The 24,821-nt window shown below is 49.7% G+C and overlaps 1 protein-coding gene across 1 annotated transcript; it reads left to right on the top strand.

Annotated features, from left to right (window-relative positions):
- On the top strand, positions 1-24,821 carry FZR1 (fizzy and cell division cycle 20 related 1). The gene is made up of 14 exons (XM_081895669.1): positions 1-113; positions 4,973-5,146; positions 7,200-7,325; positions 8,178-8,241; positions 9,165-9,292; positions 11,923-12,005; positions 12,856-13,039; positions 15,217-15,282; positions 16,326-16,428; positions 18,205-18,389; positions 20,320-20,553; positions 21,580-21,684; positions 23,091-23,183; positions 24,439-24,821. The coding sequence occupies exons 2-14, from the start codon at positions 5,078-5,080 to the stop codon at positions 24,478-24,480; spliced, it is 1,482 nt and encodes a 493-aa protein (XP_081751795.1). The 5' UTR covers positions 1-113; positions 4,973-5,077; the 3' UTR covers positions 24,481-24,821.

The raw sequence follows: 24,821 nt of genomic DNA, 5'->3' as shown, positions 1-24,821 counted from the left end.
AGAGAGACGCGGTGGGCGTGGCGGTGGGCGTGGCCACGCGTCGGGAGTGGGCGGGGCCGAGGGCAGAAGAGAGCAAGACCGACGCCATATTGGAAGGCTCTGGATGAAGGCAGGTGAGAACCTGGGGGGGGGGGCAGGTTCAATTAATGGCCTCGCAGCCCCCCTTCCCCCTCCTTCCCCCACTTTCGGGGGGGTGTTGGGAAGAGGAAAGCCCCCCCCATGATTTTCAGCAGCAGAAAGGGAAGGGGGGGGGAGAAAAGAGCCTATTTTTAATGCAATTGCTTATGGGGGGTGCGCCCCCCCATGGAGGGAACCTTATTTTTAAATGGGGGGGTCTTCTATGGGGTGAGAAGCTTTAGAGGGAAGAGGCTGGGGGGTGAATGACAAGGCAGCCCCCCTCTCCTTCAGTGCTTTCCTGTAATGGGGGGGCTTTAAATCAGTGGGGAGGGGTGTTTTTTGGGGGGGTTGTCTATGGGGTGAGAAGCTTCAGAGGGAAGAGGCTGGGGGGGTGAATGACAAGGCAGCCCCCCCTCTCCCTCCATGGGGTGAGAAGCTTCAGAGGGAAGAGGCTGGGGGGGGGTGAATTACAAGGCAGCCCCCCTCTCCCTCCATGGGGTGAGAAGCTTCAGAGGGAAGAGGCTGGGGGGGGTGAATTACAAGCCAGCCCCCCTCTCCTTCAGTGCTTTCCTGCAATTGAGGGGGCTTTAAATCAGTGGGGAGGGGTGGTTTTTTTTTTGGGGGGGTGCAGAGGTGGGGCGTGGGAATTTCCATTTATTCTCACCACCCCATTTCCAGCTGCAAGGTTTGGGGTGTGCTTTAATACAGGGGGGTGAATTACAAGGCAGCCCCCCCTCTCCCTCCATACTTTCCTATAATGGGGGGGGTGCTTTAAATAAGTGGGGAGGGATGTTTTTCTTTGGGGGGTGTCTATGGGGTGAGAAGCTTCAGATGGAAGAGGCCGGGGGGTGCATTACAAGCCAGCCCCCTTCCTTCAGTGCTTTCCTGTAATGGGGGGTGATTTAAATCAGTGGGGAGGGGTGTTATTTTTTGGGGGGGGTGCAGAGGTGGGGGTGGGAATTTCCATTTATTCTATCCACCTCATTTTCTGCAGGGTTTGGGAGTGTGCTTTAATATGGGGGGCGTTGTGTTTTTGGGGGTGTCCCCTGGTGTGTGTGTTTTTTTGGGGGGGTGCTAATTGGGTGAGGAGAAGGTTGATTGGAGTGGGGGGGGGTTGGAAGATGTCCGTCCCCCCCCCCCGGTTTCTCATAGCAGGGTTGCAAATGATGAGCCTGTGCTTTAAGTGGGGTGCCGGGTGGGGGAGCTGTAACAAATTGGGGAGAGTGAACCTGTGCTTTAATTGGGGGGGCTGTAATAAATTTTATTATTAATAATGTGGAGGTGTCTTCGGGAGAGCGATGGGGGAGGAACTAATTAGGTGAGTGGATGAGAAGGAAATGGGGGGGCGGGTCGATTGAAGGGCCCCTCCCTGCATTTTCTGTCATGGGAAGGGTGGGGTGGAGCTGAGTGGGTGAGAAGAAGGTCTGGGTATTTTTTTTTGGGAGGGGGGCAGATTTGAACACCACTCAAATTCCCCAAACCAGGTTTGAGACCCCGTGCTTGAATGGAATGAGAGAAGAGGTCTGTTATTTGGGTGGGGGGGGGACTCCCTGGAGAGATGGGGCAGCAATGGGGGGGGGAGAATAGAGTCCTCCCCCCTCCCCTCCCTTCCATGTGACAGGCTATTAATGGGGGGGGCGAGCCTTGCTTTAAAGCAATTGAGAGGAGTACTATTGAGGTATCTTTTATGGGGGGAGGCAGGCTAGAAGGGGGGGGACACATTTGGATGAACAGATGACGAACAGGGAGCCAGGAAAACATTGCACCCCTTTAATATGGGGCTTCGTGTAAGGGGAGTGGGGGTTCTGTTATTGCGGCCGCTCTTTGGGGGGGGGGGAGACTGGACCTAATTGGGAATTCAGTGGGTGGGTTTATTTTTCGGGGGGGTGCCCAATTTTACCCACTATTTCTGTCTGTTAAAAAGGCACTCTTGTCTCCTTTTACCTGTTACCCATTTTCCTCCCCTGTAACTGGGGGGCGGGGCGTGAAGTCTGTGCTTTAAGGTAACGGAATATTTTGGGGGGAGCTGTTCACTGGAGGGAGGCAGATGGGTCACCCAGTTGCATTAGCAAAGTGGGGGGGCTCCCTTTACTTTAACATAAAAGTGGAAGAGCTATGGGGGGGAGACTTGATTGCAGCAGGCAGGTGTTTCATTTTGGGGGTGACTTAATAGGGAAGTTGGAGTTTCCTTCCTATTAATTCCCCCCCCCCATCTATAGACCAGCGAACCCCCATTTCTTTCGTGGTGAGGGTCTGATCTGTGTGTGTCCCCCCCCCCCCGCGAAAGAGGGAATTGTGGGGGTTCCGTGCTTTGATGCAATGGGAGGTTATGTACAACGGATAGCAGCTGCTGGAGGGTCTAATTAGAAAGTTGAGAGTGGGGGGCTGCTGCTGCTACCCCCTTGCCATTTATTTCCCTGCCCATAGTCCATATAAAGCGCCCCCCCCCCCCCGGTGCCATTCATTGGATTCAAAGTGTCCCTTCTACAGAGGATAAAGGTAAAGGGACCCCTGACCATTAGGTCCAGTTGTGGCCGACTCTGGGGTTGCTGCACTCATCTCGCTTTATTGGCCGAGGGAGCCGGCGTTCAGCTTCCGGGTCATGTGGCCAGCAGGACTAAGCCGCTTCTGGCGAACCAGAAACGCCATTTACCTTCCCGCCGGAGTGGTACCTATTGATCTACTTGCACTGTGTGCTTTTGAACTGCTAGGTTGGCAGGAGCAAGGACCGAGCAACGGGAGCTCACCCCGTCACGGGGATTCGAACCGCCGACCTTCTGATCGGCAAGCCCTAGGCTCTGTTGTTTAACTCACAGCGCCACCCTAGCTACAGAGGATAGGACCCAGTAATGCCCCAGTCCAGGCAAATTTTCTCAGGTATGGCTTTAGTGGAGGCTGAGACAACCCACCACCTCCTCTGTTTTCTGACTTGCACGATTTATTCTTTCTTTAGGCCAGGCACGTCCACCAGGTAGATCACTGGACGTATGGGGTCAATCACTGGCTTCCCCAAGAAAGCTCAACGTTTTAGCCCTGCACCCCCAAAAACGGGGCTTTCCTCCTCCCTAAAAAAAGCTCAACAGCTTAGACCCGAACCCCCCAAAAGGGCGTAGATCCCTGCCAGTTTTTAACTCTGTGAGTAAATCGCAGTCTCTTGGGAGTTGGCCACCTTTAAAAGAATCTTTATTTCCAGTAACAAGGTGCCGAAATGTGTGGCTGCTTCTTTCTTTTTTTTAATTGCATTGATATCCCATTTTTTGAGGAGCTCAAGGTCCCGTCCCCCAATTTAACCCACACAGCTACCCTCTCTGTAGGCAGACAGGTAAGGACTGGCTCAAGTTCACCTCCTGAGCTCCATAGCTAAGTGGGGGATTTGAACCCGGGCCTCCCCAGTTCCTAGTCCTACTCCAACCCTCTCCAGTTAGGGCTGGGAAGATACCCCTAAGCCCGAAAATTATAGAGAGCTTCAGTGTAGAAACTAGTTAGCTTGGTGGACCAGTGAGCTTGCTTGACTGTCTAAAGCTGCTTTCTGTTTAAATCGGCCCCTTTGTTCAGAACCTTGTGGACTAGAAACTTGCTTCATCTCTAGGGGAATGACCGTAGTTTCTTAGACGGAGCTCCCATTTATTCCCGTTCCATTCCGACTTGTGGGTTTGGGGTGTCCCGTAAGGAGTGCTTCAGTTTTTTATTGCTGGAGTTGTTGCATTTTTTTTCTGCTACGAAGAGCCCTCATCGCTTTCGAAAATGTGTGATCGCAGCCGTGGTTGCTGGGGAAGAGCTGTAACTCGGAAGTAGAGCTTTCCCCGCGAAAAGGTCCCTTTTTCCATCACTGGCCTCTCCAGTAGACACTCCTGCCTGCTTGGACTACTGCCATGCACTCTCTGTGGGGCTGCCTTTGAAGGTGACCTGGAAACTGCAATTAATCCAGAATGTGGCAGCCAGACTGGGGACTGGGAGTGGCCACCGAGAACACTGGTCCTGAAAGACCTACACGGGCTCCCGGGACGTTTCCGAGCACAATTCAAAGGGTTGGTGCTGACCTTTAAAGCCCTAAATGGCCCAGTATCCCTGAAGGAGCGTCTCCACCCCCATCATCCAGCCCGAACACCTGGGTCCATCTCCGAGGGCCTTCTGGCAGTTCCCTCCCTGCGAGAAGCGAGGTTACAGGGAACCAGGCAGAGGGCCTTCTTGGTGGTGGCGCCCTGTGCAACGCCCCCTTGACATCTGAATGGAGGGCGTTCCACGGGGCGGGAGCCACCACCAAAAAGGCCCTCCGCCTGGTTCCCTGTAATCTCACTTCCCTTTCAACTCTACAGTTCTATGATAAAAGTATTATTAGGTTCTGGTTAGTTTCTGGGCTCAGTTCAAGGTGCTGGTTTTCATCTGTGAAGTGCCGGAATCTGATGACTGCCTCTGCCTACTTAACTGGGCCTTCTGGGTGGTGGCCCCTGCCCTGTGCAACACCCTCCCGTCAGATGTCAAGGAAATAAACAACTATGTGACTTTTAGAAGGCATCTGAAGGCAGCCCTGTTTAGGGACGTTTTAAGTCTTTGATGTTTTATCGCGTTTTTAATATTCTGTCGGGAGCCGCCCAGAGTGGCTGGGGAAACCCAGCCAGATGGGTGGGGTAAAAATAATAAATTATGGTGATGAAACAGGAGAGCCGCTACCAGTCAGGGTACTGAGCTATAGCATATTTAAGAGCATGGTGCTGATGATGTCAAGGTTGCAGGTTCAATTCCCAAGTGCGAAAGCTGCATATTCCTGCATTGCAGAGGGTTGGACTGGATGACCCCTGGGGTTCCCAAACTGCTGCCTTAATGTGCTCCTTCCTTTTTCCTCTCTCCCCCCCAGCACTCCCTGGACCCCCTGCTCTCCATGAACATCAGGGCGTGAGGCTGTTCTAAGGCACTTGGCTTCCCCTCTTTCCTTCACCCGCGCCCCTTGACCGCTTCCACCATGGATCAAGACTACGAAAGACGCCTTCTCCGCCAAATCAACATCCAGAATGAAAACATGATGCCTTGCGTAAGTCTTGCAAAACACTACTAAACCGTGTTGTTGTCGTTTAGTCGTGTCCGCCTCTTCGTGACCCCCTGGACCAGAGCATGCCAGGCCCTCCTGTCTTCCACTGCCTCCCGCAGTTTGGTCAAACTCATGCTGGTCGCTTCGAGAACACTGTCCCACCATCTCATCCTCTGTCGTCTCCTTCTCCTTGTGCCCTCCATCTTTCCCAACATCAGGGTCTTTTCCAGGGAGTCTTCTCTTCTCATGAGGTGGCCAAAGTCTTGGAGCCTCAGCTTCAGGATCTGTCCTTCCAGTGAGCACTCAGGGCTGATTACCTTCAGAATGGATCGATTTGATCTTCTTGCAGTCCATGGGACTCTCAAGAGTCTCCTCCAGCACCAGAATTCAAAATACTAAACCGTAGGTTACGTAAAATGCAATCCTGGTAACAAGACACACAACCTAACAGGCTGTTTTGGGGCTATGTAACTTCTGCTTCAAACACAATTCAACATATAATATATCGCAGTGTGCAATTCCATAGACCAAAACATCATATGCAATCACAACACGTCCTGAGAAACCAAAGTCCAGTGGATTGTCAGGAGATAAAGTCCATTCAGTTCCTAAATTGGCATAATGGCAGTTGCGTGGCAAGTCCCCTCCCCCCATGAGAAATGAAGACACTGGACACATTGTTTAAGGTTAATGGGCATAAAAAGGCCACAACTTTATTGATTACAGAATTGAAAGGTATTGGCCTTAGGCATTGGCTCCTATCGTCTACCCGGCATGGAGACCGGGATGGGTTGTCCACAAGCCGTGGGAGTCCTGTTGAAGTACGCCAACTAGGATCCCACGGGGGTCACCGCTCGGGGGCGTGTCGGGGGCCCTTACCTCCCTAGGTTTCGGACAAGGCAACGCCCCCCGGAGTCCTCTACCGGACTACCCTTTTCATTGGGGGAAGGTGATGGCGCTTCCTCCCCCCCCTTCATCTGCATAACAATTAACCCCTGCCAATGCCTAACCGCCACTCGAGCAAGGCTCGCCGCCAGTACCTTCAAACCTGCAACCGATTCCTAATCCCTGCTATGATGTCCCCCAGCCAAATATCGTTTCCAGCATCTGACAGATGCACGCCATCCCATCTGTAGAGGGCCTCGTTGATGAACTGGATGCTTGGGTGGCCAATGGTGCACCCGCCCAGAGCCGCCACTCTACGCTCCACAGCCCGCTGCAAAACCTTTCTTGCTTTGTTGATTCCAACCGGGCTCACACAATCCCTCCATGTCCTCCTCTCAAGCAACGAGGACCACAGTATAGTAATGTTTGGGTAAACTGCCATCAGTAACCACGATATGGTATGTTTAAATTTAAAACGCTAGTAGTCATTAAGACTTCATTTAAATCATTTTTTGCAGAAAGATTCATTCTTGCTGGTATAAACTTAAGATTTACAGACCAGATGAAGGATTCGTTTTGGGAATGATAAATTTTCAGAGTAGTTTTTACAGTTATATCAGAAATTAGTGATTTGGTTGTAATATTAGACATACATAAGACAGATAATTATGCTGTACTTTATTGTCAGCAGAAAAGTAATCATTTCCTTAACAACAATTTAAACTATTTATTTAACTGAAACAATAACGTTATAGCATATGTATCCATTTTTGTTAACGGATGTGGTTAAACAATAAAAAAACAACAACTGAGTTTCAGCACACAAACAAAATCTTATTTCCTGATGAATGGCCTTTGGACTGTAAAGTAACTTAAACAGAAAATCTTTAGAAAGATTTCTCCTTCCGAAAAATCTGATTTTTGAAAATAAAATCAATTTTAAAAAATCATTGATTTTTATCCACCCTGGGTTCCACAGAATGGAGGGAAAGAGGAAGAACTCTGTTAGTTTCTCAGAGGGCAGGTGGTGGGGTGTATGGGTCAGAAAAGCAGTGAATCTAAAAGTTTAAGAAACTCCGTTCCAAGTTGAAACGACGGCGGTCTCTCTTCTGATGACGGGGGCGTGTTTCTCTGTTGCCTGATTTCTCGCCCCGACACCCACAAATTGCAGGTGGCCGACATGAGGAGGACCCTGACGCCTTCGAATTCCCCCGTCTCGTCTCCCAGCAAGCACGGAGACAGGTTCATCCCATCCCGAGCCGGGGCAAATTGGAGCATCAGTTTCCACAGGATAAACGTGAGCGTCACAAGGAAGTCCCCTTGGGTGTTTGGGGTTTTTTTTACAGTGATACCTTGGTTCTCAAACTTAAATCCATTCCAGATACTATCGTATTTATTTTATAGTGTGGTACATTGATCGATTAGGGCCCCGGGTGGCGCTGTGGGTTAAACCACAGAGCCTAGGACTTGCCGATCAGAAGGTCGGCGGTTCGAATCCCCGCAGTGACAGGGTGAGCTCCCGTTGCTCAGTCCCTGCTCCTGCCCACCTAGCAGTTTGAAAGCATGTCAAAAGTGCAAGTAGATAAATAGGTACCGCTCCGGCGGGAAGGTGAACGGCGTTTCCGTGCGCTGCTCTGGTTCGCCAGAAGCGGCTTAGTCCTGCTGGCCACATGATCCAGAAGCCGTACGCCGGCTCCCTCGGCCAGTAAAGCGAGATGAGCGCCGCAACCCCAGAGTCGGTCACGACTGGACCTAATGGTCAGGGGTCCCTTTACCTTTTTATATTAATAGTGAGGGACGTGAGTGGCGCTGCGGGTTAAACCACAGAGCCTAGGGCTTGCCAATCAGAAGGTCGGCAGTTCGAATCCCTGTGACAGGGTGAGCTCCCCTTGCTCGGTCCCTGCTCCTGCCCACCTAGCAGTTCGAAAGCATGTCAAAGTGCAAGTAGATAAATAGGTACCGCTCCGGCGGGAAGGTAAATGGCGTTTCCGTGCGCTGCTCTGGTTCGCCAGAAGCGGCTTAGTCCTGCTGGCCACATGACCCGGAAGCTGTACGCCGGCTCCCTCGGCCAGTAAAGCGAGATGAGCGCCGCAACACCAGAAAAATGATTTGCACCATCAAACGAGCCCTCATTTTCTACGCTTCGCAGGAAAACGAAAAGTCCCCGAGTCAAAACAGAAAAGCAAAGGACGCAACTTCGGACAACGGCAAAGGTAGACCTGAACACCTGCCTCTTAAAAATTATCATTATTATGATTATTATGCCTGTGTTCTGTGTTTGGGTAGACTGCAAGGTTTATTTCCGTTCAGCGAAAAGAGGAGGGTCCCTCAAAGCAAAATAACTGCCGTGTTGTTTTGGTTTAGCTTTCACAAGCTGCAGTCCATGTCATCGCAGGAGGTTATGCCATAATAGATTTCTTAGTCTCTATAAAGAGTCCTTGTTGGTTCACCAGCAGCCCCCCCTGCAAAAGACTATCTCTTTATTCTGCCTCTCCTCATTGACTCGGTACTCCTGTTTGCTACGGTTGTAACTGTTTTCCACCTTCCCGTTTCGACTCTCTGGCACCCTCTCTGCATAACCTAGCAATTCCAAAATATAGACGCGCTTTTACCCTCGCAAGATTGAATGTCTTGCCCTCGGCTGGACTCGATTCCAACAGATCCCACACGATAAATGCTTCTTTCCCTGCGGAGGCGGCAGTCCCGAATCGGTGGCGCACGCCCTTCTGGCTTGCCCTCTTTATAAAGACTTTAGGAATGAGATTAGCACCCCTCTTTGATTGTTGGACTACAATGGAACTTAAATAGAAAATTTCCAGAAAGATTTTTCCTCCAAAAGGGTTTTATTTTAAAAATCAGATTCAAATAAAAAAAATCTCATTTAAATTTTTTTAAAATCCGATTTAAATAAAGAAAATCCAATTATTATTATTAAAAAGTCATTGATTTTTATTCACCCTGATTCTTTCAATTAGTAAATGTTTTTGTCGCGTAAACGTATACCCTTGTGTCCAGATTGTGGTGCTTTAAAAAGGCTCTTTTAAGCAAGGAAAAGGCAGGCTCCTTGTGTTGGTGTTTTTGTTTTATTTTAAACGAGGCTTGAGTTCAAGGTCCCCCGCTTCTCTCAACCCCGCAGATGGCCTTGCGTACTCAGCCTTGCTAAAGAACGAGCTCTTGGGGGCTGGGATCGAGAAGGTACAAGACCCCCAGACGGAAGACAGGAGACTGCAGCCCTCCACGCCGGAAAAAAAGAGCCTTTTCACGGTATTTGCTTTTTCCATTTCGTCCGCTGACTCTGAAGGGGCTCGCCCTTCGGTCGGAAACGCTCCCAGGCAGTCCAGTGTACACTTCTGGACATGACCTCTAGCCTTGTTGGAGTTCACGGATTGGGTCTGCGTTGCTCCGGGACAGGAGGAAGGAAGTCAAACGACACCGAGGGTTGGTTCAGAGAAAGAGTTTATTCTGCTCTCCGGATAGCAGAAGGCACTTGCGTGGTCAGTTCACAGCAAGTCCACAGAAATGACAAGTTTCATGCAGTGTATATATCCTCCAGTCACCCTCTCCCCCCTTCCCCAGGAATCCAGCCACGTCAGCCTCTGTACGCAGGTTGACATCACATCTGGTGACTGGGGGCGGCCGCCGAGACCACATAACACCGGTCTTGAAAGACCTACATTGGCTCCCAGTACGTTTCCGAGCACAATTCAAAGTGCTGGTGTTGACCTTGGAAGCCCTAAACGGCCCAGTAGACCTGAAGGAGCGTCTCCACCCCCATCGTTCTGCCCGGACGCTGAGGTCCAGCTCCGAGGGCCTTCTGGCGGTCCCCTCATTGCAAGAAGCAAAGCTACAGGGAACCAGGCAGAGGGTCTTTTCGGTGGTGACACCCTCCCATCATATGTCAAGGCAATAAGCAACTATCTGACATTCAGAAGACGTCTTAAGGCAGCCCTGTTCAGGGAAGTTTTTAATGTGTGATATTTTAATGTATTTTTGGTTTCTGTGGAAGTCGCCCAGAGTGGCTGGGGAAACCCAGCCAGATGGGCAGGGTACAAATAATAAATTATTATCATTATTATTACTGCTCTGGTATTCTTAACCATAAAAGGGATTTCCTTCCTGTACTTCTGACCATAAAAGGATCTTCCTGTTCCTTCTCTTATCTTGGAGGAAGAGGCCGTCATCTCCGAGAACACGCTTCTGGCGTTGTTCCGGACTTAGGTCTGCGCGTCTTTTGTGGTCAGGACATAAGATAAGGCATGGACGTGTCTTCTCTGTTCTACTGGTACAGTCAAGGTCATCCCTGCCGTCACAAACTGATAAAGGAGAGGGCTATGAGCACAGCCGGGTTTTTGTTTATACATTGTCTCCAAGCTCAAGTAAATGGATTTTCGCTAAGGAAAAATCGGGATTTTGGTGCAGTTTCAAACTGCCTGCACAGTCAGTTTTTGGGTTTGGGAAACCCATTCCTTCAGACTCAAAAGGAAAGAGGGATGAGGAGGGTAGAGGGAAAAAAACGCCCGTTTTGGAGACCAGTGCTTTAGGCAGGAGCGGGGAGCCTGTGTCTCTGCTTTATGATGGGAGTTGATGCCCCATAACATCTGGGGGGCGGCACCGGTTAGCCACACCCCCATTGATTTGTTCTTATTTTTTCAAACTTGAGTGCTGCCTTATATTTCAAGAAATCTGCTAAGCGGCTTACGTACCTCAGCACAAAATCACTGTGCCTCATAGTCTCACGATTGCCGCAGGGGTTCGAACCGGATTAACCTTTGGTTCCCTTTCAACTCTACAGTTCTATGATAAAAGTATTATTAGGTTCGGGTTGGTTTCTGGGCTTAGTTCAAGGTGCTGGTTTTGATCTGTGAAGTCCCAGAATCCGAGGACTGCCTCTCCCTACTTAACTGGGCCTTCTCGGTGGTGGCACCCGCCCTGTGGAACGCCCTCCCATCAGATGTCAAGGAAATAAACAACTGCCTGGCTTTTAGAAGACATCTGAAGGCAGCCCTGTTTAGGGAAGCTTTTAATGTTTGGTGTTTTATCGTGCTTTTAATATTCTGTTGGGAGCCGCCCAGAGTGGCTGGGGAAAACAAGCCAGATGGGGGGCATAAATAATAATAATAATAATAATAATAGTTTATGCCCTGCCCATTTGGCTGGGTCTCCCCAGCCACTCTGGGCGGCTTCCAACAAAAGATTAAAAATACATCAAAACATCAGTCATTAAAAGCTTCCCTAAACAGGGCTGCCTTCAGATGTCTTCTAAAATTCAGATAGTTGCTTATTTCCTTGACATCTGATGGGGGGGGGCGTTCCACGGGGCAGGCGCCACCACCGAGAAGGCCCTCTGCCTGGTCCCCTGTAACCTCGCTTCTCGCAAGGAGGGAGATGGACCCCGGTGTCCGGGCTGGACGATGGGGGTGGAGATACCGCTTCAAACATACAGGGCCGTTTAGGGCTTTCAAGGTCAGTGCCAACACTTTGAATTGTGCTCGGAAACGTACCGGTAGCCAATGCAGACCTTTCAAGACCGGTGTTGTTGTTGTTGTTGTCGTCGAACCCTTTGTTCATCACTCAAGGCCCTTCGTGGGTGCGTAGTGTGATGGAGGTGCGTAGGGTAACGACAGGGCCTTCTCAGTGATGGCTCCCTACTTTGCAGAAAGCCATCCCTGGGGAGGCACGCCATGGCTGCCATCATATCTTCACAGGCGCCAGGCCAAAAAGAAGAAAATAAATTCATTTTCCGCCAGGGTTTTACAATTTAATAATCTGTGGTTCCCTTCTGTGGGTGCGGTGCCTTAGCGCTGCCTGTTTAATAATATGGATTTTTTATTTCTTTAGAACAGTTTGAGCTTTATGTTGGGTTTAATGTGTGTGCTGCCTTCTCGCCCGTCCAGTACTCCCTCACCACGAAACGCTCCAGCCCGGACGACGGCAATGAGGTCTCCCCCTATTCGCTCTCGCCCGTCAGCAACAAAAGGTTTGGGCTCCCTTTTTAGCAAAGTGTTTTAGGAAACGCAACAATGCAGGGTGAAGTTTTTCCTGCGGAGGTGGTGCTATAAGAAAAATACTGCTCCTTTTCCCTTAATGGGGTACCCAAGAGCCCATATAGAGTCCTTAAGTAGGTTCCCTTTCTAATTGAGGTTCCACAGGAGCTATCCTGGGCCATATAAGCCCCTTTTTGGCCAGGAATTTGGGAAGACACCCTGCTGTGGCTTAGCGGTATATATAACCAAACCACCGATTCTGCAGTCGCCCGGTTTAAAAGAGAAAATGACCTTGCTTTGTGGAAAGTTGCAGAAGGTGGAGACGCTCTGTTGTAACTTACGTATGTGTTTTCCTTGTACGTTTATGAATATTTATTTTATATATATATATATGAAAGACCTTAGAATTCCTATAACAAGGGGCTCCTCAGACAGGTTGCCCCCTCTCAGTTACTATGCTGAGCAGGTAGAACTAAGGTCTTTTTTCTTTTTTCTGTTTTTTTATTTTTTGTCATGTAAAATCCTTAATAAAAATTATTATATATAAAAAAAATTCAATCAAGTCTTACTGACTAGTGATTTAAATCACAGTTTGAATTGTGATTTAGATCTGTTTGATTTAGATACTGACTAGTGATTTAAATCACAGTTTGAATTGTGATTTAGATCTGTTTGATTTAGATCATGATTTAGATTTGATTTAGACTTCGGTCGAATTGACTGTGATTTAGATTGATTTGATTTCAATCAAATCCACCCTGTTTGGAGGGAATAATGATGTTTCCTCCCTCTTCACACCTCCTCCTCCTTCCTCTTCCCCAATTTCCCACGCGGCCGGAACAGCCAAAAGCTGCTACGGTCTCCTCGGAAGCCCACGAGGAAAATCTCCAAGATCCCGTTCAAAGTATTGGATGCTCCGGAACTTCAGGACGACTTCTACCTAAACCTGGTCGACTGGTCGTCCCTTAACGTCCTCAGCGTCGGCCTCGGAACTTGTGTCTACCTGTGGAGTGCCTGTACCAGCCAGGTAAAGTCGAGTGTGTGTGTGTTCTCTTCCTCCTTATTTTCTTATGTTACAACCAGGGCCATATTTAGGTTTGACTAAGCTACTGAAGGTAACGGGGCCCTTTATATGTCCAGCTGTCCTTTGTCAACAACAAATTGTCACCGCTTTTTGTGTTGAATCTATGCTATACGGTCATTTGTGGACCTAATAAGGTATCTCAAGCCACTTGCACATCACAAAATAGGTATTTTATCACAGCAATTGTTGAACTGAAATGCAAGAAGTATATCAATAGTGAAATACAGTGGTGCCTCGCAAGACGAAGAGAATCCATTCCGCGATTCTCTTCGTCTAGTGGTTTTTTCGTCTTGCGAAGGAAGCCCATTGACAGCTTAGTGAATTAGCGCTATTAGCGGTCTAGCGGCTTTTAGCGATCAGCTGTCAAGCGGCTTATCAGCGGATCAGCTGTTAAGTGGCTTAGCGGCTTAGGAAAAGGGGGGGAAAGCGAAAAAAAACCGTGGGAACTCGCAAGATTGTTTCGTCTTGCGAAGCAAGCCCATAGGGAAATTCGTTTTGCGAAGCGCCTCCAAAACGGAAAACCCTTTCGTCTAGCGGGTTTTCCGTCTTGCGTGGAGTTCGTCTTGCGGGGCACCACTGTACAATTAAGAAGAATTGCCGCTGTTTTTTGTGTTGAATATATGCTATACGGTCATTTATGGACCTAATAGGTATCCCTAGCACACATTGCCCTGCAACCAGTCCATGCAGAATGCAGGCACCCTATATATAGAAAGGAGCAAACCAGTGATATTTTAGGGAGCAGGCCGGGCCCATGACTTAAATCACAGGAGCCTACAAAACACTCCTGCTGTACGTAGCTTTTATTTTATTTGTTTCTTATCTTATATTTTGGAAATGTACATCCAGTTGTTTTGTTCCTTTAATTTTTTTGGGGGGGCCCCCAAGAGAGTGGGGCCCTAAGCTATAGCTTGTTGAGCTTATATGTTAATCTGGCACTGATTATGAAGCAAACAAAAAAACAGCTATTGGAAGAAAAACTCGCCCTTTCCAGAGACATGGTGTTGGATAACCTTCAGCTTTGCCTTCCTCTCGCCTCTTTTGACTTGACCTCTTAACGGGAGGCTCGGCAAAATGTTCTATCCCTCGGCCGAGCGCCTGTTGCTTCTCTGCCTGAGTCCCTGCTCCAGCGGCTTTGTAGAGGGAGCGTGTCCCCAAATAGCGACTCCTGCCTACAAAGTGAGGGTTCTCCCTGATAGCAGATGAACTCTGCGCAGCATACACACACACACACACACACACACACTGGAATCTCGGTCGTCGAACGTAATCCGTTCTGGAAGACCATTCGACTTCCAAAACGTCCAACAGCCGAGGCGCAATAGGCGGCCAGAAGATTCCAGTGGGGAAATCGAGAAACGAGCCTTGGGAGTTGTTCGACTTCTGAGGCACGTTCGAAAACAGCAGCAATTACTTCTGGGTTTCCAGCATTCAAAAACCGAAACATTCGGCTTCTGAGACTCTCAAAAACTGAGGTTCCACTGTATATATATTTTAATCACACCTGCTTAGGCGCAAAAGTGGTCTTCCCCTTTTTAATTTTCAAAAATAAAGGAAAGAGGCATTTCTAGCAGTTGGTGGGGACGCGGGTGGCGCTGTGGGTTAAACCACAGAGCCTAGGACTTGCCGATCGGAAGGTTGGCGGTTCAAATCCCCGCAATGATGGGGTGAGCTCCCATTGCTCGGTCCCTGCTCCTGCCCACCTAGCAGTTTGAAAGCACGTCAGAGTGCAAGTAGATCAATAGGTACTGCTCCGGCGGGAAGGTAAACGGCGTTTCCGTGCGCTGCTCTGGTTCGCCAGAAGCGGCTTAGTCCTGCTGGCCACATGACCCGGAAGCTGTACGCCAGCTCCCTCGGTCAGTAAAGCGAGATGAGCGCCGCAACCCCAGAGTCGGCCATGACTGGACCTAATGGTCAGGGGTCCCTTTACCTTTGCCCAGATCCAGCAGGCAGGCTCTTATGTAGAATGAAACTCTTATTCTTATTATTATCGTCTTATGCTTCCTTGCTGGGGAGAAGGCTACTTGTGGGAGATCTACGACGTCAACGGCCTCTCCTCCTTTCCCTCCCAGTGGCCTCTCCTTTTCTCATTCTTCCCTGTCTCCCCTCTTTCTCCCAAGGTGACCCGGCTGTGCGACCTCTCTGTGGAAGGCGATTCCGTCACCTCCGTCGGGTGGTCTGAGCGGGTGAGTACGCCGTCGGGTTTCCGCCGAAGCGCAGCGGTTGCGAATGGCGGGCAGGGCTGTGATGGCGAGACTGGGGGGGGGGCGGGAACCCTTTGTCCCGGGGCTGAATGTGGCCCTCCCAGCCTTTCCACCTGGCTCTCGGAGGTTCTCACCCTTTGCATTCCTTCTCTGGCATAATGGGGACCTGCCAAAGCTAGATGGCTTTCAGGCAAAATTTCTACGATCTCTGCTTTAGGTACCCAACTGTGTCCCCAACGCCATACCTCTGTTAGGAGCTGGTGAATGCCCAATTTCATCTAAAGCGTGGTGGGCTGCCCTAAAACATTGGCTCAGGATTTCAGTGTGTGATCTAGGGAAGGGTTTGTACCAACACCTGACCAGCAAATGGCAGAAAAGCATGGCTAAAAAAGCCACCTCTATCGGTCTGTCACCCCCCCAACTGTATTACCTGGGTTATGAAGGCGCCCAAAAGACGTTAAAGCAAAGATTATGGGATAATGCACACAGTGACTTGCGATCTCGATCACACAGAGTCTGTAGTCTGCTGGCAGTAGGGGTACAATATGGGCCTGTCTTTAAGTTAACACCTTACATTAAAAACCTGACAGTACCAAACTATCGAAGGCTTTTCACCAAAGCCAGACTAAACGTCTTTCCTTCTGCAGTGTTGAGAGGAGTTCCCTACCAGGACAGACTTTGCTCGTATGCTCAAGACATTGATTCCATAAAACATATTTCGCTGCACTGTGTGAAATACGAGCAAGCCAGGGCTGAACTGATATTCCCCTTGCTGGTACCTTTCCCGGGAAAATCAGAGGCTCGCTATGTCAGGTTCCTATTGGAAGACCGGACAAACGCTAGAACATTAGCAGTGGCCAAGTTTTTATTTGTGGTTGCAAGAACCAATGATCCCTATATTCTGAACAAAATGCTTGTTTAACCTGGAGGTAGGCTGTCTTAATTGTGTATTGCTTTGTAATAATTTGTTGGGTCTCTGGGCCGTAATAAAGATTGATGATGATGCATCCCTTCTCCCCGATTAGGGCAACTTGGTGGCGGTCGGGACCCACAAGGGCTTTGTACAGATCTGGGATGCCGGAGCCGGCAAAAAACTCTCCATGCTGGAAGGGCACACAGCCAGAGTAGGTAAGGAAAACCTCTGGAAAAACAATCTCTCAAAGGACCTGTTGACGGCATTTTACCATTGCACTGTGGAGAGCGTATTAACGTATGGTCTGTGTGTGTGGTTTGGGAGCTGCACGGCCAGGGAAAAAACAATGCTATCCAGGGTTGTAAAGACTGCAGAGAGAATAATTGGGTGCGCTCTTCCCACCTTGGGCCAAATCTATGCTGTCAGGTGCCATAAGAAAGCGGCAGAGTTCAGCTACTGATTGATTGATTTTGTGACTGCAGTACATCATTTATTGCTTTCATTTAATGGATCAACGGTCTCGTTAGACAGTAAAATCCATGTTCAATGGCTGTTTTAGGGGTTGTTTTCAAAAGTCTGGAACGGATCAATCTGTTTTGCAATTGCTTTCTATGGGAAAGCGCGCCTTGGTTTTGGAACGCTTTGGTTTTGGAACAGACTTCCGGGACTGATTAAGTTTGAGAACCAAGGTACCACTGTATTCCTATCCTACCCATCCGATTGGGTAGCCCTAGCCACTATAGGCGGCTTCCAACATCTATAAAAACATAATTAAACATTGGAAAGCTTCTTTATATAGTGCTGCCTTTTGGTGTTCTTCTAAAGGTTCTATAGTGACTCATCTTGACATCTGACGGCAGGGCGGGAGCCACCACCGAGAAGGCCCTCTGCCGGGTTCCCTGTAGCTTTGCTTCTCTCGGGGAGGAAACCGCCAGAAGGCCTATGGTGCCGGATCGTAGCATGGGGGGTACGATGGGGGTGGAGACGCTTCTTCAGTGGGGAGACAGCCACATGTCACTAGGGAGAACATACAACACACACAGAACTACCACCGAGAAGGCCCTGTTCTGGGCAGCCTCAACAACAGCAACGAGGCCTGTGTGTTGGAGGGTCTAAGAGTGATAATCGTTTCACTGGTGGTTCTGCTGCTGGTGGCTTAACTCTGGGTGGGTCGGAGTGTTTGTGGGCATGCTGTGACCTCACAGCAGCTCAGCCAATAGCAGCAAGGGCGGCTCAGGAAGCGGTGGTTGGTGTTTCTAACAAGCAGGGGCACATGGGCGCTCACTGATGGTGCCAGGCTGTTCAGTTCCCCTGTGTCTGTCTGCATCCCTTCCTCCCCTCGCCTCCCCAGAAACTCCAGCGGCTGCAGAATGCCGCGGCGAGACTCCTTACGGGGTCCTCGCTGCGAGATCACATTCACCCGGTGCTACACCAGCTGCACTGGCTCCCAGTGGGGTACAGGATCAGGCTTAAGGTGCTGGTTTTAACCTTTAAAGCCCTATACGGCCTAGGACCCTCGTACCTACGGGACCGCCTCTCCTGGTATGTCCCACAGAGGACCTTACAGTCTTCAAACAAAAACATCTTGGAGGTCCCAGGCCACAGAGAGGTTAGGCTGGCTTCAACCAGAGCCAGGGTTTTTTCGGCTGTGGCTCCAATCTGGTGGAACGCTCTGTCACAAGAGACCAGGGCCCTGCGGGACTTGACATCTTTCTGCAGGGCCTGCAAGACAGAGCTGTTCCACCAGGCCTTTGGCCAGGGCACAGCCTGACTCCCTCCTTTGGCAATCCTCCCAGAACTTTAGCCTAATGGTTGCCATCATTTTGAGTAGAATTAATTTTATAATGAAATGATTTTAGAATGTTGTACTATCGTATTGTTGTTAGCCGCCCTGAGCCTGGCTTCAGCTGGGGAGGGCGGGATATAAATAAAATTTATTGTTATTATTATTATTATTATTATTATTATTATTATTATTCTCAATGCTCCAGGTGCCCTGGCGTGGAACGCGGACCAACTCTCTTCCGGCAGCCGGGACCGGATGATCCTACAGAGAGATATCCGGACACCCCCCCTTCAGTCTGAGCGCCGCCTCCAAGGCCACAGGCAGGAGGTCTGCGGGCTCAAGTGGTCGACCGACCACCAGCTCCTCGCGTCCGGTGGGAATGACAACAAGGTAATAATAATAATAATAATTAATAAGATGATGGACTTTTCGGAGCTAGCCGACCTAACCGGAAGAGTCCGCGACCAGAAGGAGGAGGAGGAGTATCAGGAAGAGTGGAATAGTTTTAATGATTATTTAGTTAAATTTGTTAAGTTAAACTAACTGAAAGTAGCTTGCAGATACCTAATGGGCTTAGGATTTTATTTATGTTAAGTGATGAATTAATATGTTTTAATTCCATAAGGTGAAGATCTAAGGATGTTAATGTTTTAAGTTAAATTTCATAAAAAATGGGATTTGGAAAACCGTTAAAAGGGCATGCAATGAAATTCAATTGAGTGGAAGCGAGGAAGTCACTTAACAAAGTTAATTACTGTAATTTTCAATAAGGCTATGATTTATGTTTGTTTGTTTATAATATTGTGAAAACTAATATTTTTTTGGGAAATAATAATAATAATAATAATAATAATAATAATAATATAAATTTTTATTTATACCCCGCCCTCCCCAGCCAAGACCGGGCTCAGGGCGGCTAACAACCAATAATAAAAACAAGTCGATTAAAATGCAATTTAAAAGATTAAGATACAACATTAAAACAATTAGGGTGCAATCTCTTCACAGGAGGAGAAAGGGAAAAGAAAGAGGGGGAGGGAATCAAACTGATTCCAAGCCAAAGGCCAGGCGGAACAACTCTGTCTTACAGGCCCTGCGGAAAGAGATCAGATCCCGCAGGGCCCTGGTCTCATGAGGCAGAGCGTTCCACCAGACCGGAGCCACCACTGAGAAGGTCCTGGCTCTGGTTGAGGCTAATCTGACTTCCTTAGGGCCTGGTACCTCTAGGGTGTTGCTATATATGGACCTTAAGGTCCTCCGTGGGGCATACTGGGAGAGGCGGTCCCGTAGGTACAAGGTACAGGTGCTGTGGAATTCGACTTGGTATCGATCCAGAGCAGATCCCAATGTATATTTAGCAAAGTAACAATAATAGTCAATCTTTATTACGCTCCAGAGACCCAACAAATCATTACAAAGCAATACACTATTCAGACAGCCTACCTCCAGGTTAAACAAGCATTTTGTTCAGACTTAAAGACAGGGATCGTCGGTTCTTGCAACCACCGATAAAAACTTGGCCACTGCTAATGTTCTAGCGTTTGTCCGGTCTTCCAATAGGAACCTGACGTAGTGAACCTCTGATTTTCCTGGGAAAGGTACCAGCAAGGGTAATTGATAACAACAACAACAATTTATTCTTTATACCCCGCCCATCTGGCTGGGTTTCCCCAGCCACTCTGGGCGGCTTCCAACAGAATATTAAAATACAATAGTCTATTAAACATTAGAAGCTTCCCTAAACAGGGCTGCCTTCAGATGTCTTCTAAAAGTCACATAGTTGCTTATTTCCTTGACATCTGGTGGGAGGGCGTTCCACAGGGAGGGCGCCACCACCGAGAAGGCCCTCTGCCTGGTTCCCTGTAACTTGGCTTCTCGCAGGGAGGGAACAGCCAGAAGACCCTCGGAGCTGGACCCCGGTGTCCGGGCAGAACGATGGGGGTGGAGATGCTCCTTCAGGTATACTGGACTGAGGCCATTTAGGGCTTTCAACGTCAGACCCACACTTTTAATTGTGCTCGGAAATGTCCTGGGAGCCAATGTAGGTCTTTCAAGACCGGTGTTATGTGGTCTCAGCAGCCGTTCCCAGTCCCCGGTCTGGCTGCCGCATTCTGGATTAGTTGCAGTTTCCGGTTCACCTTCAAAGGTAGCCCCACAGAGAGCGCATTGCAGTAGTCCAAGAGGGAGATAACCAGAGCATGCACCACTCTGGCCAGACAGTCTGCGGGCAGGGAGCCTCTCAGACAAAACTCCGTAGCTCTGGCGCCCCCTGCCTGAAAAACAAGGCTGCCGGTGACTGATCCCTCTCCCTCCTTCGCAGCTCCTCGTGTGGAACCACTCCAGCCTCAGCCCAGTCCAGCAGTACACAGAGCACCTTGCAGCTGTCAAGGCGATCGCCTGGTCCCCTCACCAGCACGGGCTGCTGGCTTCTGGCGGTGGGACGGCAGACCGCTGTATACGTTTCTGGAACACGCTGACCGGACAGCCTCTGCAGTGCATTGACACCGGGTCACAAGTCTGCAACCTCGCCTGGTCCAAGCACGCCAATGAGCTGGTAAGGGAGCCCTCGCCCCCTTTGTGTTTCCCTCTATCCTTCGCCTGCCCGTCCCCTGGAGGGCTGGCACTTTATTTTCCCAGTAACTTAAAGGTAAAGGGACCCCTGACCATTAGGTCCAGTCATGGCCGACCCTGGGGTTGCAGCGCTCATCTCGCTTTACTGGCCGAAGGAGCCGGCGTACAGCTTCCGGGTCATGTGGCCAGCAGGACTAAGCCGCTTCTGGCGGACCAGAGCAGCGCACGGAAACGCCGTTTACCTTCCCACCGGAGCGGTACCTATTTATCTACTTGCACTTTGAGGTGCTTTCGAACTGCCAGGTTGGCAGGAGCAGGGACCGAGCAACGGGAGCTCACCCGGTCACGGGGATTCGAACTGCTGACCTTCTGATCGGCAAGCCCTAGGCTCAGTGGTTTAGACCACAGCACCTCCCACACCCCAAATTTGCCTTGAAAGAGTCTTTGAACCTCTTCCGTTGCCCATCATCATTACGCTTTCCATTCTTAAGTTCGGAATAGAGTACAGTGGTACCTCAGGTTACATACGCTTCAGGTTACAGACTCCGCTAACCCGGAAACAGTGCTTCAGGTTAGGAACTTTGCTTCAGGATAAGAACAGAAATCGTGCTCCGGCGGCGTGGTGGCAGCAGCAGGAGGCCCCATTAGCTAAAGTGGTGCTTCAGGTTAAGAACAGTTTCAGGTTAAGAACAGACCTCCAGAACGAATTAAGTACTTAACCCGAGGTACCACTGTAGTTGCTTTGGAAGACGCTCATCAGGCATCCGCACAACATGACCTGCCCAACGAAGTTGATGTTGAAGAATCATCGCTTCAACACTGGCGATCTTTGCTTCTTCCAGTACGCTGGCCTTAGTTTGCCTGATATCCCAAGTGATGCGTAAAAATTTCCAGAGACACCGTCGTTCCAGAGACACCGTCTTTCGAGGAGTTGTTGATCCACCAGCATTACGCTTTCCATTTTTAAGTTCACATACTCATCTCTCTCTCTCTCTCTTTTTCTCTCTAGGTGAGCACTCACGGATACTCTCAGAACCAGATCCTCGTCTGGAAATACCCATCCTTGACTCAAGTCGCAAAGCTAACCGGACATTCTTACAGAGTCCTCTACCTGGTGAGTCACTGCCCGTCCCAAAAAATAAATCCCTCTCTGTATCCTGCCTTTTTGCCCTATTACCTACACACGGATTGTTGTTGTTGTTCGTTGGTTTTCTTTTTTCCCTTTGTTCTGGGGTATTTTGATTGCAAAAGCAGCTCCAAAATCTGAGGCAGACTGGGTAGCTTTTTTAGGGGGTGTCCCTAAAACCTCCCTCCTTCTCAGAAACATCCCCTCCTTCCCAGAAACGTTCCCTGCCAGGGATCTGAGGCATTCCCAAAGCAAAGGAAGGATTGAACTCTGATTAATAAGAATACACACAGAGGCTTGAACCAAATAGACTCTGGGAAGGGTGCGTATAATAGTCTCTGTCTGTGTGCTTCCAGCACCTGGCCCCAGGTCATTTTATTCACAAAAGAACTTTTTACAGAGTGAACCAATCAGATTTCTTCTGAGCATTTCACAAACCCACGTGGGGACAAAGTTAAACTACCAAAACTAATTAAGCTCTGGGGTTGCGGCGCTCATCTCGCTTTACTGGCCGAGGGAGCCGGCGTACAGCTTCCTGTTCATGTGGCCAGCAGGACTAAGCCGCTTCTGGCGAACCAGAGCAGCGCACGGAAACGCCATTTACCTTCCCGCCGGAGCGGTACCTATTTATCTACTTGCACTTTGACGTGCTTTCAAGCTGCTAGGTTGGCAGGAGCAGGGACCAAGCAACAAGAGCTCACCCTGTTGCGGGGATTCAAACCTTCTGATCGGCAAGTCCTAGGCTCTGTGGTTTAAATGCATGTTTAAATGCATGTTCTAAATTGCAATGCAGAAAATTTAATACATATATAGTGCTTTTGTTGTTGTTTAGGGGTACTCTCATTTTCCTGTTCATATTGAATTACTGCCCCTCAATGAGGCCAAGCTTAGATTCACAAAATGCTTAGGGGTATGCGTATCTGCAGAAAAGCTTTATGCAGAATCAGACCATTGTGCCCATCTGTCCCCGTATCATCTGCCCTGGCTGGCAATGGCTCTCCGGGGGGGGGGGGGGAGCACGCGTTCCACTAAATCTAAAGTTTAGGAGCTAGTCCTCATGGGCTTGAATGGGGAGAGCCTGATTTCCACGACTTGCTCTCCCACTTAATCACGGCCATCCACCCCCCCCCTCCAGTGTGGTGTAGTGGTTAAGAGCGGTAGATTCGTAATCTGGGGAACCGGGTTTGCTTCCCCGCTCCTCCAGCTGCAGCTGCTGGGTGACCTTGGGCCAGTCACACTTCTCTGAAGTCTCTCAGCCCCACTCACCTCACAGAGTGTTTGTTGTGGGGGAGGAAGGGAAAGGAGAATGTGAGCCGCTTTGAGACTCCTTCGGGTAGTGATAAAGCGGGATATCAAATCCAAACTCTTCTTCTTCTCCTCCTTCCCTTCTGCAGGCGATGTCACCCGACGGAGAGGCCATTGTGACGGGCGCCGGGGACGAGACGCTGAGGTTTTGGAACGTCTTCAGCAAAACCCGCTCCACCAAGGTAAGGGAGAAACGGGTGAGGAGGCGGGTGAGCGGATTGTGGGTTACGAGTAACCAAAGCCAGACTGTGTAGCCGGGGTCCCCCTGTAAGATTCCATCCCTCGTGATTCTGAAATGTTGTCACCCGTCTTGTCTCGAGAGACGAGGCTACCTGGCCCAATTTACCGGATCCCCTCCAAAACCTTTGGTATGGCAGATCTTCGCGTCTTCCGCAGTAATCACAAGGCCGTCTGCAAAAGCTTTTTAGTTGTATATCTGTCAGGGAACTGCCATCGGAGCCAGGGGCGGAGGGAAGGCTCCAGAGGGATGCCGGAGAGGGTCCCAGTAGGGAGAGAGGCAGCCCATCTGCTGGGGAAGGGAATCAGCGTAACACCAGTGGAGAAGGGGGGCAGATGGGGGAATCGGAGAGAAGGCTCCAGGACTCCTCGCCGGAGACCAGCGGGGAGAGCATGGGTCCTCCGCTGCCCACACCCTCCCTGCGCAGAAGACTTCCGCGCAGGGAGAGTAGGAAGAGACTCGGCGTCAAAGAGCTTCTTTGCTGGAAGAAGTTCAAGAAACACCCACTGACGGATTCTGCCAGCGATTGAGACAGCCACGGGTGAGTGGCTGTCCGGACAGAAAAAGTCCACCCAGGTAACCCAGCCAGGTGTGGCGCCGATTTACGCACGAGCAACCCCTAGAACCATCACGATATCCTACCATGATTCCTCTTATTGTCTCATCAGAACTTACATTTCTTGCCAGTACAGTGGTAACTCGGGTTACAGACGCTTCAGGTTACAGACTCCGCTAATCCAGAAATAGTACCTTGGGTTAAGAACTTTGCTTCAGGATGAGAACAGAAATCGCGCAGCGGCAGCAGGAGAGCCCATTAGCTAAAGCGGTGCTTCAGGTTAAGAACAGTTTCAGGTTAAGAACGGACCTCTGGAACAAATTAAGTACTTAACCCGAGGTGCCACTGTATTCACGATCGGCACATTATTCGTCTCGAGGAGGCTCCTCTGGTTATGACGTCTGTGGCCCTGGCTGAGCTCTTGCAAATGCGGAACGTGTCAGAGCTTTGGGCTGGCCAACTTCCGCTGGTTGATAGCGTCTCTCAGATGAGCACGCAACCCGTGTCTTTGTCCCTCCAAAGTGGGGTCAACTTTTTATTTTCTTCTGTCCCTCAACGAGCATCCTTTTGTCCCAAGCCCTTGGCAAAGAGCCGCAGAGGGAATGCGACGCACCCGCTAAACATCCCTTCTCCTTTCTTTCAGGAGTCCGTGTCGGTCCTGAACCTCTTTACCAGGATACGGTAGAAAAGAAAACAGGACCACGGAACAAGAGACTGTGCTTTGGGGTGGAGAACCACTAAACTGGCCTGCATGGGACCTCGGGCCGTCATCTCGGGGTGGGGGGAACAGGGAGGGAGTGGGGCGATGTGTCAAAAAAAAAAGAAAAGATATTCAGAGGTTTGGGGGGGGCCCTCAAAAGATCCTTTATTAAATATCTGAGTGTGAATGTTATCGGATGTTATTTGGGTACAGGGGAACCTCTGGACCAATTCTATTCCTTCCTTGGAGCCCGGAGAGTAAATATAACATGTTTATTTGGGGGGCTGTTTTTCCAAAAGACAGGAATGAGGTTGTTTCAATCCTTG

The sequence above is a fragment of the Podarcis melisellensis genome, assembly GCF_964234715.1.
Source record: "Podarcis melisellensis genome assembly, chromosome: 18".
In the NCBI taxonomy this organism is placed as follows: Eukaryota; Metazoa; Chordata; class Lepidosauria; order Squamata; family Lacertidae; genus Podarcis; species Podarcis melisellensis.
This window is presented reverse-complemented; position numbering and strand designations above follow the sequence as displayed.

What these genes read in the sequence shown, in the direction of transcription:
- FZR1 (XM_081895669.1), top strand. Translation starts at nt 5,078, where the DNA reads ATGGATCAAGACTACGAAAGACGCCTTCTCCGCCAAATCAACATCCAG. An exon ending in CCGTCGGGTGGTCTGAGCGG is followed by an intron (nt 15,283 to 16,325) that starts GTGAGTACGCCG and finishes CTCCCCGATTAG; the next exon opens with GGCAACTTGGTGGCGGTCGG. An exon ending in GCAAAACCCGCTCCACCAAG is followed by an intron (nt 23,184 to 24,438) that starts GTAAGGGAGAAA and finishes CCTTTCTTTCAG; the next exon opens with GAGTCCGTGTCGGTCCTGAA.